Source organism: Mobula hypostoma, chromosome 2, assembly GCF_963921235.1.
Source record: "Mobula hypostoma chromosome 2, sMobHyp1.1, whole genome shotgun sequence".
Classification (NCBI taxonomy): domain Eukaryota; kingdom Metazoa; phylum Chordata; class Chondrichthyes; order Myliobatiformes; family Myliobatidae; genus Mobula; species Mobula hypostoma.
The window spans coordinates 20,312,550-20,331,530 of NC_086098.1; the positions used below are offsets into that span (position 1 = coordinate 20,312,550).

Below are 18,981 nucleotides of genomic sequence, written 5' to 3' on the forward strand. Positions count from 1 at the left end.
AGACCTCTTGAAGTGAATCCTAACATGGCATTTGCTTTCCTCACAACTGACTCAACCTGCAAGTTAACCTTCAGGGTGTTCTGCACAGGGACTCCCAAGTCCTTTGCATCTCAGAATTTAGAGTTGTCTCCCCATTTGGAAAATAGTCTGCACATTTATTTCTACTACCAAAGTGCATAACAATGCATTTTCCAATGTTGTATTTCATTTGCCATTTGCCATTTTTTTGCCCATTCTCCTAATCTGTCTAAGCCCTTCTGCATCTTACCTGTTTCCTCAACACTACCTGTCCCTCCACCAAGCTTCGTATCATCTGCAAACTTGGCAACAAAGCCACCTATTTCATCATCTAAATCAATTATATACAGCATAAAAAGAAGTGGTCCCAACACCAACCCCTGCGGAACACTACTAGTCACTGGCAGCCAACCAGAAAAGAATACTTTTGTTCCCAGTCGCTGCCTCCTACCAATCAGCCAATGCTCTAACTATTTTAGTAACTTTCCTGTAATACCATGGGCTCTTAAATTGGTAAGCAGCCTCATGTGTGGCACCTTGTCAAAGGCTTTCTGTAAGTTCAGATATACAACATCCACTGCATCCTTTATCTATCCTACTTGTAATCTCCTCAAAAAATTCCAGCAGGTTCATCAGGCAAGATTTTCCCTGAAGGAAACCAGGTTGACGTTGTACTATCTTGTCCTGTGTCACCAAGTACTCCATCACCTCAATCTTAACAATTGACTCTAATATCTTCCCAACCACTGAGGTCAGGCTAACTCGTCTATAATTTCCTTTCTGCTGCCTTCCTCTTTTCTTAAAGAGTGGAGTGGCATCTGCAATTTTCCAGTCCTCTAGCACCATGCCAGAGTCCAATGATTTTTGAAAGATCATTTCTAATGTCACCACACTTTTTAACGCTACCTCTTTCAGAACCCTAGGGTGCAGTTCCTCTGGTCTGGGTGACTTATGCAACTTTAGGTCTTTCAGTTTTTTGAGCACCTTCTCCCTTGTAATATTAACTGCACCCACTTCTCTTCCTTCACATCAACATCAGACATACTGCTAATGTCTTCCACAGTGAAGATTGATGGAAAATACTCATTTAGTTTATCAGCGATTTCCTTGTCCCCCGTTATTAGTTCTCCTGCCTCATTTTCTAGCAGTCCTATATCCACTCTCATTTCTCTTTTATTTTTAATATACTTGAAATTTCTACTATCCACTTTGATATTATTTCCTAACTTGCTTTAATATTTCATCTTTTCCCTTCTACTGATTTGTTGCTCTCTGTAGGTTTTTATCCTCTATCTTCCCACTAATTTTTGCTTTGTTGTATGCCCTTTCTTTTGCTTTTAAATAACTTTGACTTCCCTTGCCAGCCGTGGTTTTACTATTTTATCATTTGAGTAGTTCTTCATTTTTGGAATACATACGTCCTTCACCTTCCTCATTTTTCCCAGAAACGCACGTCATTGCTGCTCTGCTGACGTCCCTACTTTGGCCAACTCCTCTCTCATACCACTGTAATTTCCCTTACTTCACTGGAAGATTGCTACATCAGACTTTACTTTCTCTTTATCAAATTTCAAGTTGAGCTCAATCATATTGTGTTCACTGGTCCCTGAGGCTTCTTTTACCTTAAGCTCTCTAATCGCCTCCAGTTCATTACATATCACCCAATCTAGTATAGCTGATCCCCTAGTAGGCTCAACGACAAACTGTTCTGAAAAGCAATCACTTAGGCATTCAACAAACTCACTCTCTTGAGATCCAACACAAACCTGATTTTCCCATTCCACCTGCATGTTAAAATCTCCCATGACTACCACAACATTGCCCTTTTGACACACCTTTTCTGTTTCCTGTTGTAATCTGTGGCCCACATCCCAGCCACTGCTAGGAGCCCTGTATATGACTGCCATCAATATCCTTTTACCCTTGCAGTTTGTTAACTGAACCCACAAGGATTCAACATCTTCCGATCCCATGTCACATCTTTCTACTGATTTGATGCCATTCTTTACTAGTGGAGCCACACCACCCCCTCTGCCTACCTTCCTATCCCTGTGACGTGTATCCTTCGACATTCAGCACCCGACTGCAACCATCCTTCAACCATGGTTCGGTGATGGCTACAACATCGTACCTGGCAATCTGTAATAGTGCAGCAAGATCATCCACCTTATTTCTTATACTACGCACATTTAGAGACAACACCTTGTGTACTATATTTGCTATCTTTTCTGATTCTGCATCCCTAATGTTTTGATACTCAGTCTGTTGGCTGCAACTAAGCCCCATCACCTGCCTGCCCTTCCTGACAGTCTGATGGCACGTTATCTTTACTTTTTTACCATCCGTCTTATTCTGAGACCCTTCACTCCTGTTCCCACACCCTTGCCAAATTAGTTTAAACCCTCCCTAACAGCTCTAACAAACCTGCCGGCAAGAATATTGGTCCCCCTTGGGTTCAGGTGCAACCCATCACTTTTGAACAGGTCATACCTGCCCCAGAAGAGATCCCAATGATCCACGCCCTGCCCCCTGCACCCTGCACCAGCTTCTCAGTCATGCATCTATCTGCCAAATCATCCTGTTTCTACCCTGACTGGCGTGTGGCGCAGGCAGCAATCCAGAAATTACTACCCTGGAGGTCCTGCTTCTCAGCTTTCTACCTAGCTCTTAAATTTTCTTTTCAGGACCTCTTTGCTTTTCCTTCCTATTTCATTGGTACCAATATGTACCTAGATATCTGACTGCTCCCACTCCCTCTCCAAACTCTCCAAGTTTTCCTAACTTGCATTCCCCAATCCTCTCAAAAAATCTTTTGCTTGGGAAGTTAAATAGTTTGAATTGCAGCTAAAAAGAGATATGAGAATTTGGGGTTATAGACTTTAAAACGATATATATAATAACACCTAGAAACATCATTTACTTTTTCCCCTTCATACAGTTATGTAAAAACTTACCTTCTTCCTGATCGCTCACGGCTAAGCAAACGCAAGACATCAGTAAAGAAAGCAACGCTGAACCCTCAGTATAATGAAACCCTGAAAGTAAGTCAATGCACACTTGGATGTACAGATCCTTTCAAAATGTAGATCAGCTGACTTTACTCCATCACTGTGGTGTTGTTTATTGACATTCAACTTATTCATCCTGAGGTGGGTTTGCCATAGTTGTTCTATGATTATGTGGTCTAAATTGGGACATTAGTTTGTGCTAGTCACTGCTCCTGTGTGTCACAGGTGTTCCTGAAAAATTGAGAGAAACACATTTTTGTATGACATGTCCTCTGAAGGTTTATTTAGTCTGGAGTGGAATACTGAACTACCTATTAAATCCAGTTGCTAGCCCAGTTGTTCTTGTGCCCTCTCATGACAGATTATTCTGTCAGTTTACTGCTTGTCTCAAATTGCCCTGAAGGTTATGATAAGTAAGCCATCTTTGTAAACCAGTGCATTGCATCTGGTGAAACTATTCCTATAATGCTGTTGGGTAGGGAGTTCTGAGACTTAAATTCAGGAACAATGAAGGAACAGAGATGACTTTCTTGTCAAAAATGTGTGTGACTTGGAGTAGAACCTGCATATAGTCGTGCTCCCATTTGCCTTTAGCCTATGTCCTCTTTAGGCAGCAGGATTTTTAGCAAGGTGATGCAGTCCATGCAAATAATCACAGGCATTAAGTAACATGATATGCTACAGCTAAAGTGTGCTGTTGTTGGAGGTAACATACAGTTAAGCTGGTGGATGTGCTATCAATCAAAGGATTCACTTTGTCCAGCTTCTTGACTGCTGCTGGAGACAGGCAAGTGGAAAGTACACCACAAAACTCTTGAAGTATCGTATAGATAATGGAAAGGAGACACACAGGAAGTTTCCTACAGTGCGAGAGTCTAGGACCAGAGGGCGCATCCTCAGAATACAAGGACGCCCCTTTTGAACAGAGATGAGGAGGAATTCCCTTAGCCAGAGAAAGGTGAATCTGTGGAATTCATTACCACAAACAGTGGTGGCGGCCAGGGAATTGGGTATACCTAAAGTGGAGGTTGATATTCAGGATGTGAAAGATTATGGGGAGAAGTCAAGAGAATGGGGTTAAGAGGGATGATAAATCAGCCATGTTGAAATGGTGGAATGAACTCGATGGGCCAAATGGCCTCATTCTGTTCCTATGTCTTATGGTCTTGTTTATTGTAGGTATCCCAGCCTCTGACCTACTCTCACTTCTACGGTTTTATCTAGACTCTCTCTTGAGGGTGGTTAGACCCTCCTCTTGTTTGAAAACATCATTGCCTCATCAAGTTTAGGTTACTTGCCACTTACCAGAATGACATCTCGGTCTTACTGACTGCCTCATCTACTGGAAAGATGGGAGTAGAATTGAACATTGCACAATTATCAGTGAATTTTCCCGCTCCCAATGTAATGATGGAACAGAGTCAATGATGAAGCAACTAAGGTGATTGTGCCCAGGATATTGACCTGAGGAACTCTGACAGCATTGCCCTATGGCTCGGATGATAAAATTAATCTATGTAATTGTTCTCTAACTTCTCATATTTGTGACTGTAATGTCAGGGTATAATCAGTTCCAGGAAAAGTTCAATTCTATTAACTAAATAAGTAAGCATGTTTTTTTGAGATCATAAGGAAAATTTTTTTTAAAAAGACAAAAAGGAAAACCAGATATTTAGTTAAAAATAGTACATTTAAACTGTGACTTGTTTCTATAGTTAAAGTTTAGTGGAAGGCAAAAGATTAAAAAAAAAGAAATTTGCATAAGTTTTTAAAGTATTTGCTATCTCTCGGAGTGGGATATCTGTGGGGCAAGTAGATTCCAAGATGATGAGATTGATGAAGGGAAACTTCATGGTTCCTTGTGGATAGCCATCTACAATGCCTCGTTGATGAATTAGAATTAATTATGTTAAGTATTCTCAAATATGGGCAAAGTAACCAATACATAAAATAATTGTGTTGCTTGATCACAAAATATTATAGAATGCTGGTCCATTTATATAGTTTCAAAGAAACTCTCATAATACTTTCTATATTGGTTTAATCAATGAACTGTTCTCTATAGTACAATGTACGAAAACAAGACCTTCTGAATCGAACTCTGAATGTCTCTGTGTGGCACAATGATACTCTTGGTCGCAATGTTTTCCTTGGAGAAACTGAAGTGGAGATGAACAAATGGGATTGGCATGACAACACAATAAAGTGGTACAATTTGGAGCCCAAGGTAACATTTTCCATTTGAATAATATTTCTTCAAATAAACAGCTCCTTTGAATGAGATAATAGTGATGATAATCTGACCTCACTATAGTTAAGTTCTCCCATAACTAGCAAGTGGCCAAGAAATGTCAAAATTCAAAGCAAATTTGTTATCAACGTACATATATGTCTTTATATACTACCCCAAGATTCATTTTATTGTGGGCATTCACAGTGGAAGAAATACAATAGAATCGATGAAAAATTACGGGCAAACCGGATTAAGATGGTGTTGCTGAAGGCAGTTCCCAAAGCAAGATGGATTGAAAAGGCTGGGTGTCAGGACCAGAGGCAAGGATTGGGCTTGTTCTGCTCACTGCTCTGCAATGTTTATTTGGCTCTCTGCTGAACTGAGGCTGAGGCTGTGGGCCGTGGGCCTGCTCCAGCTGCTCTGGGCTCCGTGATGTTTACTCGGCTCTCTGATGAACTGAGGCTGAGGCTTCGGGCCTGCTGCAGCTGATCCTGGCTTTGTGTCTGATGACTCACTTCCATTCTAAATGGTATTTGCTTACTTCTATTTTTTGCACAATTTGTTTATTTTCTCTCTCTCTCTCTCTCTCTCTCTCTCTCCCCCCCCCCCCCCACACACACACACACACACACACACACACATTGGGTGTTTGTCAGGTTTTTTTCAAATGTTTTATTGGGTTTCTTGCTTCGTGGCTGCCTGTAAGAAGACGAACCTCCAGGTTGCATAATATATGCATACTTTGATAATAAACATATTTTGAACTTTGAACAAAGACTGACAGACAACCAATGTACAAAAGAAGACAAGCTACACAAATACAAAAAAGAACAAATAATAAGTAAATAATTTTGAGAATATGAGTTGTGGAGCCTTTGAAAGTGAGTCTACCTGGTATGGGAACTGCACCAATCTTGATTGCTGGGCACTGCAGAGAGTGGTATGGACAGCCCAGTGCATCTGAGGATGTGAACTTCCCTCTATTGAGGACATTTATAGCAGCAGGTGTAGAAAGAAGGCTGCAAGATCATTGGGGACAACAGTTAACCACCCCCCAACCATAAACTGTTTCAGCTGTTTCTGTCTAGTAAACGTTACTACAGCATTAAAGCCAGGACCAACAGGCTACAGGACAGCTTCTTTCTACAAGCCATTAGACTTATAAATTCACATGTCTGTACATGGCCATGGAGACATAATACAAGTTCTAATTCATAGGTTGTGGACTCAGTTCAGAGTATTGGTGAGTGAAGGTGTCCATACTGGTTCTGAAGCCAGGTGATTGACATGTAATAAATGTTCCTGAACCTGGTGGTGTGGGACCTAAGGCTCCTATACCTCCACCTCAATGGCAGCAGACAGAAGAGAGCATGACCTGGATGGCGGGGTTCCTTGATGATGAATGTTACTTGTTGTGGCACCGTACCTTGTGAATATGTTCTATCGTGGGAAGAGTTTTTCATGTGATGGGCTGGGCTGTATCCATTGCGTTTTATAGGCATTTCCATTAGGCAGCAGGATGCCATTGGTAGAGAGATGGAAGAGTGTTTACAGATTGTAGAATTAGACAACAGAGGAATGTCATTTGTGAGGTCAGGATTTGTGTTTATAAAAATAGGATTGCTCGACTCCCAGTAGATTCCACTTCTAGCTGTTGGAAAATGCAGGGAGGTTGAAACCTGCAGGGAATGTGCAGGATGTTCGAAAGCATGTCCAGAGTTTGTTTCTGGTGCCCTCATACATTTGCAAATAAAGATCATTGATTTGTGTAAATGGAAATTTAAAATAAATAAATAATCCAAATACTTCCAAATAATAAGATGCAAACTACGGTATGGTTAAAAGAATGAACGTGTCTGTATGTAGTGTGTTATTGCTAGATATAAATCAAAGATCTCAAAAGTCATTTTAGGAGTATAGTGTGCATAATAGGGTTTGTTTTATGGATGTGGAGGAAAAGTGCATTGCTAATAAGGTACACTATTTTAAAAGCATAGTTTTTTGTCTATAATTGCTGGATAATTGTTAAATGCCATGATTTAAAGCTACCTAGGGGAAAGCCAACACTTGCCTCAAATGCCAGTCAGAAATATTATTTTGTGCCATGGTTTATGTCGTCTCCATGCACTTGCTTCAGTTGGAGATGTGAAGAGTACTGGCAGGTTTTGGGATGGTTCAGAGACTGTGGGGGAGTCCAGGTTTTCAGCTGGGATACTGAAGTTCCTGCTGGAGGATCTCCTCAGTATCCAAGGTGGAGATCACTGCATCTTCCTTCTCTGGACTGCACCAGCTGCAAGCACTCAGCAGGCCAGGTAGGATCTATAGAAAGTTTCAGAACAAGCATCCATTTTGTAATCTCTGTTCCGTTTTATACAGATCCTGCCTGAGTTGAGAGTGCTTCCAGCAGTGTCTGCTGGTACTTTATTAAACTAGAAATAAGCAGGTTGGAGATGCATTTCAGTTACTTAACATTTTATATCCAACGTTAACCAAACTCAACATCTTTCCTCAAGAAAGGAGAGGAAAGACATACTGGCTTTGGAGTCTGTACACAGAAGGTTCACCAGGTTGATCCCAGAGTTGGGGGAGTTAGCTTGTGAGGAGACATTGAGTTGCTGGTACTATAGTCGCTGGAATTCAGAAGAATCAGAGGGGATCTTATAAAAACATATAAAATTTTGAAAAGGATAGATAAGATAGAGGCAGAAAAGTTGTTTCCACTGCCACTACAACTAGGAGACATACCCTCAAGATTTGGGGAGCAGATTTGGGACAGAGATGAGACAGAAATTTTTCCAGTTAGTGAATCTGTGGAATTCTCTGTCCAGGGAAGCAGTAGAGGCTGGCCCATTAAATATATGTAAGACACAGTTAAATAGATTTTAGCATATCAGAGGAATTGATTGTTGAGTCAACAGCCAGATCGTCCATGACCTTACTGAATGGCAGAGCAAACTCAATGGGCCAGATGCCCTGCTCCTGCTCCTATTTCTTATGTTTTTAAACATATGAATTTGGAGCCACTGTTTCCCTGGCAACTGTATGTATATATACATATCTCTCTCTCTCTCTCTCTCTCTCTCTCTCCCTCTCTCCCTCTCTCCCCCTCTCTCTCTCTCTCTCTCTCTCTCTCTCTCTCCCTCTCTCCCTCTCTCCCTCTCTCCCTCTCTCCCTCTCTCCCTCTCTCCCTCTCTCCCTCTCTCCCTCTGTCCCCCTCTCCCCCTCTCCCTCTGTCCAAAAGTGCCTCCTGATCTTTTGAGTACATCCAGTATTTTCTGATGCAAAAGTCTTAGGCACATATATACATACAAGTAGGGAGCCTAAGACTTTTGCTCAGTACTGTAGTAATTTTATGTATTGCACTGTACTGCTGCTGCAAAAAAAAGACCCAGCAAATTTCATGACATGTGTGAGTGATGATAAACCTGATCTGGGTCTCTAAAGTGGACTGGCAGTGGGATTGGGCAGGGAAGTCAGAATCGTGGTTGTGAAAAGAAGAAGGGAGAGGGGAGGGAGCAGGAACCACCAGAGAGACAGTCTGTAATGATCAGTAAGCCAATCGTTTGGCATCAAAATACCTTGTTTGGTGTCTCTGGGCTGGGTGTATCTGCATTCATGCTACCCACCCACCCACCGCCCCGGCACTCCTTCTTTACCACCTGTCCCATACTCCTGACGCAGTGCTCCAGCTTTGCCATTCCCAACATCCTTTGCTCCTGCCAGATTTACAGACTCACTCTGCACACCACGTTGACAAATACAGTACTGTGCAAAGATCAGAGGCACCCTAACTATATAGTATATGTGCCTAAGACTTTTGCACAGTACTCTAATTTATTGCTGCTTTTACAAATGGCAATCTGCCATTGGAATATTATCAATTTAGGAAAACAAAAATTTGGGACAATCATTCTCTCATAATAATTTGATCTAACAATGGATTGTTATAATCTGAATTGATCAAAATAACTTTTACACACCCTTCATTAATCCTTTGGGAGAATAAGTTAATAATAGAAACAATAAGGATCAGATCTACTTCAGTCTGTAAAAATGTCTTCAACGTTCATAAATTAAAAGGCAGAACAGATCAATACACAAGGATGCTTTTTAGCGCTGAGTGCATTCAGCCACTCCTTTAAATTCCATCCTAACTCCATTCACCCATCTTATCTTCAAGAATACTTTTTGTTAACATACAATCTAACAATGTCATATTTTAAATTAGCATTGGACCCAAGGGTTCAGGTTTCTGGCACACGTTGCTAAGAAGAATTATTTCATGAGTTTACCTCTTAAAAGCTTGGATTCTAGATTCCAAGGACAATGTTCCTAGGTTCTTTAACCAGCAGAATTGGTTTCTATCCGGCATCTCAGGTCCTTGCAACTTTAAAATATTGAAAAGTATCCCAGTTATGTATTTCCCTGTTAAAAATTTCCAAGTAATACAATTTTAGTTTTGTACAACCTCTTCTTGTACTTTCATTCGCAGTCCAAATATTAGTCTGGTAACTCTACACTGTATCCGCTCTTAGAGCATGAAACATAAAACAGAGAATATTACTGCACAGTATAGGACATCCAGCCCACAATGTTGTGCCAACTTTTTAACCTAGTCTTAAGATAAATCTAAGATAAACTTCTCAATGTGTGGAGGAGAGTATTTTGACTGTTTACATCACAGCCTGGAATGGAAAATCCTACAAAAAGTAGATATGTCCTGTTCCATCATGAGTAATATCCTCCCCACCATTGATCACATCTATGTGGAGTGCTGTTGCAGGAAAACAGCACCAATCATCAGGAACCCCGACCACCCAGTACATGCTCTCTTCTTACTGCTGCCATCAGGAATGATGTACAGGAGCCTCAGAACCCACACAACCAGGTTCAGAAAGAGCTATTACCCCTCAACCATCAGGCTCTTGAACCAGAGGAACCAGAGGGGATAACTCAACTTCACTCAACACAACACTGAACACAACCAATGGACTCACTTTCAAGGGTTCTTCATCTCATGTTCTCAAGATATATATATATATAGCTTATTTATTATTATTATTTCCCTTTTGTATTTGTACAGTTGTCCTTTGCACATTGGTTGTTTGTCAACATATTGGGTGTGGTCTTTCATTAGTTCTATTGTGCTTTTTAGATTTATTGTGCATGCCCACAAGAAAATGAATCTCAGAATTGTATATGATGACATATATATACTTCGATAATTAACTTACTTGAACTTTATTTTGGACCTTCCATACTACATAACCCTCTATCTTCGTTGTGTCTAAATGTCTCTAATGTACCTGCACCTATTGTACCACCACCCTTGGCAGTGCATTCACTGTATCCACCACTCTCTGTATAAAAAGGTTACCACTGACATCCCTTCCCATAGTTTCCTCCAATCATCTTAACATTATGCCCCCGGTATTAGCCATTTTCCACGCAGGGAAAAAGTCTGTCGCTATCCATTCGATCTATGCCTTTTATCATCTTGTACATCTCTAACAAGTCACTTCTCATCCTCCTTTGCTCCAAAGAAAAGGCCCTGCCTCGTTCAATCTATCCTTATAAAACACGCTCTGTAGTTCAGGCAGCACCTGGTAAGTATCCTCTGCACCCTCTCTAAAGCTTTCACATCCTCCCTAGAAGGAGGCAACCAGAACTGAGCATACTATTCCAAACGTGGTCTAACCAGAATTTTATAGAGCTGCAGCATCATAACCCGTATCCTCACAAAAATATAATACTGATATCTAGTTTTACATTTTAATTGTGTTTTCCAAGATCACAGTTGTTTCAGATTAAAGATAATATTTCATTGTGACACATGTTGTAACATATCATCTCATATATTTCCTATGATGTAGGAAGTGACTACGTGGTCAATTGAGACAATGCAGATTCATCAATACCCCCACCCCACCCTCATTCCTGCAACTCATTCTCTCTCTTCTGTTTCCATAAACACCATCTCCCACTCCAGTTCTGCTACCGCCCATCTGGCTATTGGGGAATTTACACAGGACAATACACATGACAACTGGTATCTCATTTGAGTGTAGGGGAGAGAAAACCATCTGGAGAAAACCCATGCAATCATATAAAGAACATCCATACACCACATACGAAGCATCAGAAGTTAGAATTGAATTGATATTGAATTGACTTTTATTTCCTACATCTTTCACATACTTGAGGAGTAAAAATCTTTACGTTACGTTTCCATCTGAATGTGCAATAGGCAAATTATAGTAATCTGTAATAAATAGCATGTACAGTAAGGTATACAACAGAACAGTCAATATAGCTTAGAAAAATAATTGTGTCAGCATGAATTAATTAGTCTGATGGTCTGGTGGAAGAGGCTGTCCCGGGGCCTGTTTGTCCTGGCTTTAATACTGTTTCACAGATAGTAGCACTGGAGCTGAGGCAGCTGAGCTCCTGCACTGCCAAATCCCTCATAATTTAACAATTTGGCCATCCACTAGTGTGTAGTGTAATTCAGTAAACCTCTTATGTCCAGATTCAAATTCATCTGCCAATGTTCTCTTCAAATAAATTACAGAAATACTTATTAAGATAATGACCCAGTGAAACCATTCGTGGTGGTGAGGTTGACATAGATAACGACTTTTCCTTCTCATCTTCTGTCTAATGTGGCTAATGGTTTTTGCCTCAGTAAAAATCCTTGCGGAACAACACTAACCCAACACATCCCATCACTTAGGATACCTGCACAAAGTACCTTTATATCCTGACTGCTGCTACTTAGTATAATTACTTCAATAACTTCTCCCATTCAGTGAACTTGAGCTAATGGTCTCTTTTGGGTGACTTAATTAATATCCTTTTGGAAATCTATATAAATCACCTCCACAGATATTTCCCTGTCCTCTACTTTAATCACTTCAAAATAATCAATTGGATTAATGAGATTCATCAGACATAATCAAATCAAATCAAATTGTTTCATTATCATTCAAACCCTACCCAGATACAGTTGAATGAGACAGCGTTCCTCTGGGGCCCAAGTGCTTAACATACATTCAAAATAGTGAGTGAGGAAAAAGCACACATCATTATGCAAGAAAACACGTATAGTCTATGACCCTGAGCAACATGCAAATTGACGGGACAGCTCCCAGCAATCCAGTGTGTCATTCCACTGGTCAGACACTGGAGGGCAGCACCGATGGGAGAGTCCAGCCCCCAACCAAGCACAGGCACTATGCTACACATCCTCTGGTGCCTCCTCCAGCTGCAGGCTAGCCCATGGCTTGAGGCCTAATCCTCGCTTCAACAAAGGCCATGTTGCTGCCTCGTTGACTGTCTACGCACCAAACAAGGGAAACAGGCCTTTATAAATCTTTATAATCATTTATAAATAGTTTTATACTGTAAATATAAACATTTATAATATTTATAAATCTGTACTGGTCCTCCCTCCTGATCAAATGAAAATTTTGTAGTGTTCAATAACACCAATGTTAAGAATTTTTTAAATAACTGGGCAGGCTAATGGATCTACAGCTCTCCGCTTTCTATCTCTCTTTTCTCAAAGATCGGAATGACAAATATACTTTTCTCAATCTTATTTAAGAATTGCCATGTTGAGGAGATTCTGAGAGATTATTGTTATACATCCCCCATGTGATGAATAAGTTTACTGAAACTCCCCCGGTATCTCTTCTGAAGCAATATCACTCTCAGCATAATACATTTTCATGGCCTTTTGGTGCCCAACCAACTATTCTAAAATTCCTCTGTTCTTTGCCAAAAGCATCCATGAGCGCTTCTAGTTTCCATATTAGAGACAGTTCATTATATCACCTGAAGGTTTACTTAATACTCAGATACGCTAACTCTGACAGAAATCTCTGAACTGAAAAGATGGAAATTAATTCTTTACAGTGTTGAATAATTTTGTAATGTTTGTTATCTGCCAAAAAGTAACACAGAGAATAGTAATCACAATTGGACAAATTTTGAAATTTGTGTGAGTATAGTTTGCTTATTAAAAACGCAGCTTTAAGATTTTCAAATCCTATTTTTGGAAAGAAAATACGAATGTAACTAGTGCAAGTGCTATGTGTCTAAGGCCATGTTTCCATTTTTTTTGGTGGTTGTAACACACAAGATTAACAACGAACCACAAAGGCAAGGAAGTATATGCAAATATATGCACTTGGGTATCCATGCCTTCAGTGGAAAGTATACTTGGTATCAACCAGATTAATTTACACTATTTGAGAATGAAGTGCAATTTCAGTTCCAATGGTTGGAATTGTATAAATTTCCATCTTATCGCTGAGGAAAAAATGACAATTTCGAATGCATTTTTACTGAGAACTGCCGTCTATATTTATATGTTACGTTTTTGTAGTCGGTGATGCAATTTATGTATATTTTCAGGCATCCAGTTTACCTGAAGGAAACATTACCCAAGGGGAATTCCACGTGGCACTCAAATATATTCCAGGAAATTCAACAGGTATTCTTGCTTTCATTTCCTGCCAACTTTCAATGTCTTTCATCAATGAATTCAGTGCATAAATATCCATCCATAATTTTCAGTGTGTTCAAAAATTGAACTGCAGATGTTCAAAATATCTTGTTTCAGGGCATCTGAAACAAATATTTTGAATGATAAGTATGATCATTTTATGTGTAGCACACTCTATATTAGAATAAGCTTCATTTTAACCTGTGTCACCTCTCAAAAATACACTAGTATCTAGTTTTGCACTTTAATTGCCTTTTTCAAGATTACAATTGTTTCAGATTAAAGATGATATTCCATTGTGACCCTTGCTGTAATACCACTTTTGCCATTATAATGATGGCATTCAAGGTTAAAAGGAAATTTTACCGAAGATTCAAGACGATGCAGTTGAATAAGTCAATGAACACAGAGGCTTATTCTCATGAGAAATTGGCCTAAGTTATAACTGAAGATAAAGCTTTTGAATTCTCTCCTGACACTGCAGTAAATTTTGTTTTGGATCTGAAAATAGTTTCTTGTTCCCTCATGTCTGTAGTTACTTGAAATGCAAGTATGTTTGGTAATGGATGTGTTATGCGGCTTGTAGCAGACCTGACAAACAAAATTTAATGAGGTGTTCCGGTTTAACCAGATGTGCAACAAGAACAAACAGCAGCTCAGTCATGGAAGTTCCAATTAGAAACACAATAGATCCTGGACCTCATGCAGAATGTTGGATGAACTCAGCAGCTCAGGCAGCATGTTTGCAGGGGAATAAATCGTCAACATTTCAGGCCAAGATTTTTCCCAAACATCGATTGTTTATTTCCCACTGACTTGCTAAATTCCTCTAGTAAGGGAATTGATTTTTTTTTATCAAGCAATTAATAGATAACTGCTTATTTGTCATTGCTACAGCCTAGGTATAGCCCTGATGTATACCTGGCATTCTTTCTTACGAGGGTGTGCCCCTCAGTGAAGTGCCACATAACCAGTTTATACACCCTAGACATAGTCCTCATGTACACCTGGCACTCTTTCTGACATGCATGTTACAAGGGTGTGCCTCTCAGTGAAGTGCCAGATTATTTACTGCACTGTAACTGCAGGCAACATTCAGCCCAGTCCCCAGACAGATCACTCACAATCTCAGTCCACCTCCGTTCACCTGGGCTGCATCCAGAGGACTGATCCAGACTCAGGAGACATGGATGAGGCTTTAGCAGAAATGTGCTGTCAAGCTTTAGAGTCCTAGTGCAAAGAAACAGGCCGTTCAGTCCAAATGGACCACGCTGAGTAAGATTCTCATCCAGACTAACCTCATCTGCGTTTGGCACATGTCCCTCTAATCCTTTTTTATCCATATACCTGTCCACGTCTTAGGCCTCTATCAGTCAGGGTCAACCATCGATCTTGTGTCCTAGCTCTCTAGATAAGCAAGCCAGGGCAGTACGATATGGAGAGCAAGCTGTTGTCCATGTAGCAAGCTCCCCCTCTCAACGCATCTGACGAACTCAAATGAGCGGCAGAGACTGATGCAGTTTGGCACCAGCAGTGTCACAGGAGTTGCCAGTCAATGTTGAACTCGGTGTAGGACTGGCTTCGGGACTCCCATCCCAGATTTTTCCCTTGGGGCTTACTTTCAAAGCCTTCCCTATGAGTGGGTACAGCCGCGAGGCAGCGGAGGTTGAGATCAGAGTTTTCCTTCTCCAAGATGAGCTGCCAACCATAGTTGATGAGCCCCCTCTGCCCAAAGCGACTGGTTTTAAGGTGCCAGTAACCGGCCTTTGTCCCTTCTCCTGTCAGTAGAAACGACTGTACCAAGCTAAGTCATATGTGAAAACCAGGAACTGGACTTGGTTGGCAGAGGCTATTTGAGGTGCATGCAGTTGGGAGAATTGAATAGATATTGGGAGCACTTTGGGTAGTGGGAGCTTATCCCCAGAACTATTCACAGCTATAACAACCTTAGGTACTTTCCAAGTACCTTTTAAATATGGTTAATGCATGTACCTCAACAGCTTGTTCCAGCAGCTCATTCCATATTGACCACCCTCTGGGCGAAAAAGTTGCAACTCAATTCCCTATTACTTCTCCCTTCTCTTATCTTAACCAATGCCCTCTATTTCTTGATTCCCCAACCCTGGGAAAAAGGCTGTGCACATTGACATGCCCCTCATAATTTTACACACATCTCTAAGATCCAATGTCCCAATTTGCTCATCTTCTTGCTGCAACTCAGTCCCCTGTCCCAGCAATATTGGTAAATTGCTTTATTATTGGCATATGTAGTGAGGTACAGTTAAAAACATTATTTATTATTTCTACAGATCAGTAAACTGAAACAGTACATAGTCGTAGCACAAGATAACACCATTACAAAGTCGAGAATAAAGTGTTAGTTACAGAAAAAGTGCAGTGCAGGTGCGCACTAAGGTACAAGGTCATAACAAGTTAGATTATAAAGACACGCAGGCCTCTTTTATTGTCATATAGTAATGCATGCATTAAGAAATGATACAATATTTCCTCCGGTGTGATATCACGAAACACAGGACAGACCAAGACTGAAAAAACTAACAAAACCACATAATTATAACATATAGTTATAACAGTGCAACAATACCATAACTTGATGAAGAACAGTCCATGAGCACAGTAAAAAGTTCAAAGTCTCTCAAATGTCCCACGTCTCACGCAGACGGGAGAAGGAAAAGAACTCTCCCTGCCATGCCCGACCACAGTCCGACTCTGAGTCATCCGAAAACTTCGAGCCTCCGATCAGCCCTCCGACACTGAGTACCGAGCGCCATCTCTATCCGAACGATTTGACCTCAATCTCGGTCGCCAACAGCAGGCAAAGCCGGGGATTTTGAGGCCTTCCCTCCGGAAGATTCCCGACCGTGCAGTAACAGCAGCAGCGAACTGGCATTTCAGAAATTTCTCCAGATGTTCCTCTGTGCTTTCACATCTGTCTTCCTCAAATCAGAATTGTCCATGGCCCCTATTTAACGGAAATGATATCATTTTCACCGGAGGGCTGCGTGAGATTGTGAGATCAAGAGTTGATCTTTTCATATCTTCAATAACAGTGGGGTGTTAACTGGGTTTGAGACTAGTGGCACATTCTTTCAGGCTCTTCTATCTTCTGAGGTGAAGGGGAGAAGAGGGGACATCTGGGAGAGTGGGATCTTTGATTATGTTGGCTGCTTTACCGAGGCAGCAAGAAGAGTAGACAGAGTCAATGGAGGGAAGGCTTATTTCCATGATCTGCCGAACTGTGTCCACATCTCGCTACTGTATCTTGTGATCATGGGCAAGCTGTTGCCATTCAAGCTGTGACTTGTCCAGATACTGATGCTTTCTATAGTGCATCAATAAAATTCTATAAACTTTCCAGCTTAATGACATCTGTTCTATAGCAGGGTGACCGAAACTAAACATAATATTCCAAATGTAGCCTCATCAATGTCAATTGCAACTCAACATTTCAACTTCAATACCCAATGACAGATAAAACCAGGATACCGGAAACATTCTTCCCCGCCCTGACTACCTGTCACGCCTCATTCAAGGAACTTTGTACTTGTACTCTTAAGTCGGTCTGATCTAAAACACTCTCCAAGGCCTTACTGTTGACTATGAAAGTTCTACCTTAATCTCTCTTCCCAAAATGCAACAACTTGCACCATTTCTTGACCCTCCTAATCAAGATCCCTTTGTAAATCCTGATACCATCTTCACTTTTTACAACATCACCTATTGAAGTGTCCTCTGCAAACTTACTAATCATGCCCTGTACATTCTAAACCAAGTTTTTCCTTTTCCTATCTCATCCACAAGGCTGTGATTGCTATTACTATACCAAGACTGGCTGGGTGGATACAGGGAGGCATAAAATATAGTATAAAATTTGGAGATGGCAATAGTCATTGTTTTCCATGTGCGGTCCAGTGAAAGAGCTGAGTGACAGATGTGCTAGCATTTCAAGTTCAAGTTCAGTTTATTGTCATTTAACCATACACATGTATACCACCAAATGAAATAATGTTCCTCTGGACTAAGGTGAAAAACACGGTACATATAACTCACATACACAACAGATAAAGTAATACTACCACTAGTAACTTTATAAATAATAAGGGGCATCTACAACACAAGTTAAACAGTAGACAATATAATATTACTGGCACTTCATGCATGATAAGACCTGCGTGGTGGCAGGGAGTTCCTAACAGAGGGAAGAAGTTGTTTGTCATCCAGTATATTTCAGAGTTAGTGGGCTCATGCATTTCTAGGACCAACTTAGCTGGGAGGGTTCAGATGGTAACCGTTCAGAAGACTGTAAGTTTCGACTCCACGAAGATCTCAATGAGAATATACACAAACCTAATGATTGACATTTCAGTGATGAAGTTGATGTAATGGTTTTCTTTTCAAGCAAATGAAATTTCACTGACACTATGTGATTTGTAAATTTTTTTAGATGTGTATCAGTCACAAACTGGTGAAGTTCACATATGGCTGAAAGGGGCAATAGGATTACAACCATTAAAGCCAGATGGTGTAGATTCATTTGTGAGATGGTAAGTTGTGTTAGAACTGGAACTTCTATTACCTATTACATACAATACAACTAATAAAATTAATACCAACAGTGATTTCCAAAGGTATTTGTAACAGTGATTTCCAGAGGTTATTGAGCATTAAAAGCTACATGTTTTCGAAGGCATAGTTTACAGCAGGCTGTGTGTTAGAGTCATACTGTCATAGAAAAGTACACCACAGAAACAGGCCCTTCAGCCCATCCAGTCCATGCCAAACCACTTAAACTGCCTACTCCTACTGACCTACACTGGGACCATTGTCCTCAATATCCCTACCATTCACGTACTTATCCAACCTCACTTAAACGTTGAAAGTGAGCTCACATGCACCACTTGCACTGGCAGCTCATTCCACTCTCTCACTAGATTCTGAGTGAAGAAATTTCACTCACGTTCCCCTTAAAATTTTTACCCTTATTCCATGATCTCTGGTTGTAGTCCCACCCAACCTCAGTGGACCCTGTCAAATGCCTTACTAAAATCCATGTAGACAACATCCATTCACATGCCTTCATCAACTTTTCTGGAAACTTCCTCAAAAAACTCTGTAAGATTGCTTGGACATGACCTAATACGCACAAAGTGAAGGTGACTCCCTAATCAGTCTATGTCTATCCAAATACTCAT

General features: G+C 40.6%; 1 protein-coding gene across 2 annotated transcripts in view; it reads left to right on the plus strand.

The window, feature by feature from the left end:
* Positions 1 to 18,981, plus strand: part of LOC134338214 (synaptotagmin-like protein 1) — a 226,772-nt gene that overhangs the window by 196,184 nt on the left and 11,607 nt on the right. For both annotated transcript variants that reach the window (XM_063033892.1, XM_063033901.1), the window contains exons 10-13: positions 2,957 to 3,059; positions 5,092 to 5,253; positions 13,678 to 13,756; positions 18,234 to 18,333. In XM_063033892.1, the coding sequence (XP_062889962.1) occupies positions 2,957 to 3,059; positions 5,092 to 5,253; positions 13,678 to 13,756; positions 18,234 to 18,333 (444 nt within the window). The remainder of the gene's footprint in view (positions 1 to 2,956; positions 3,060 to 5,091; positions 5,254 to 13,677; positions 13,757 to 18,233; positions 18,334 to 18,981) is intronic.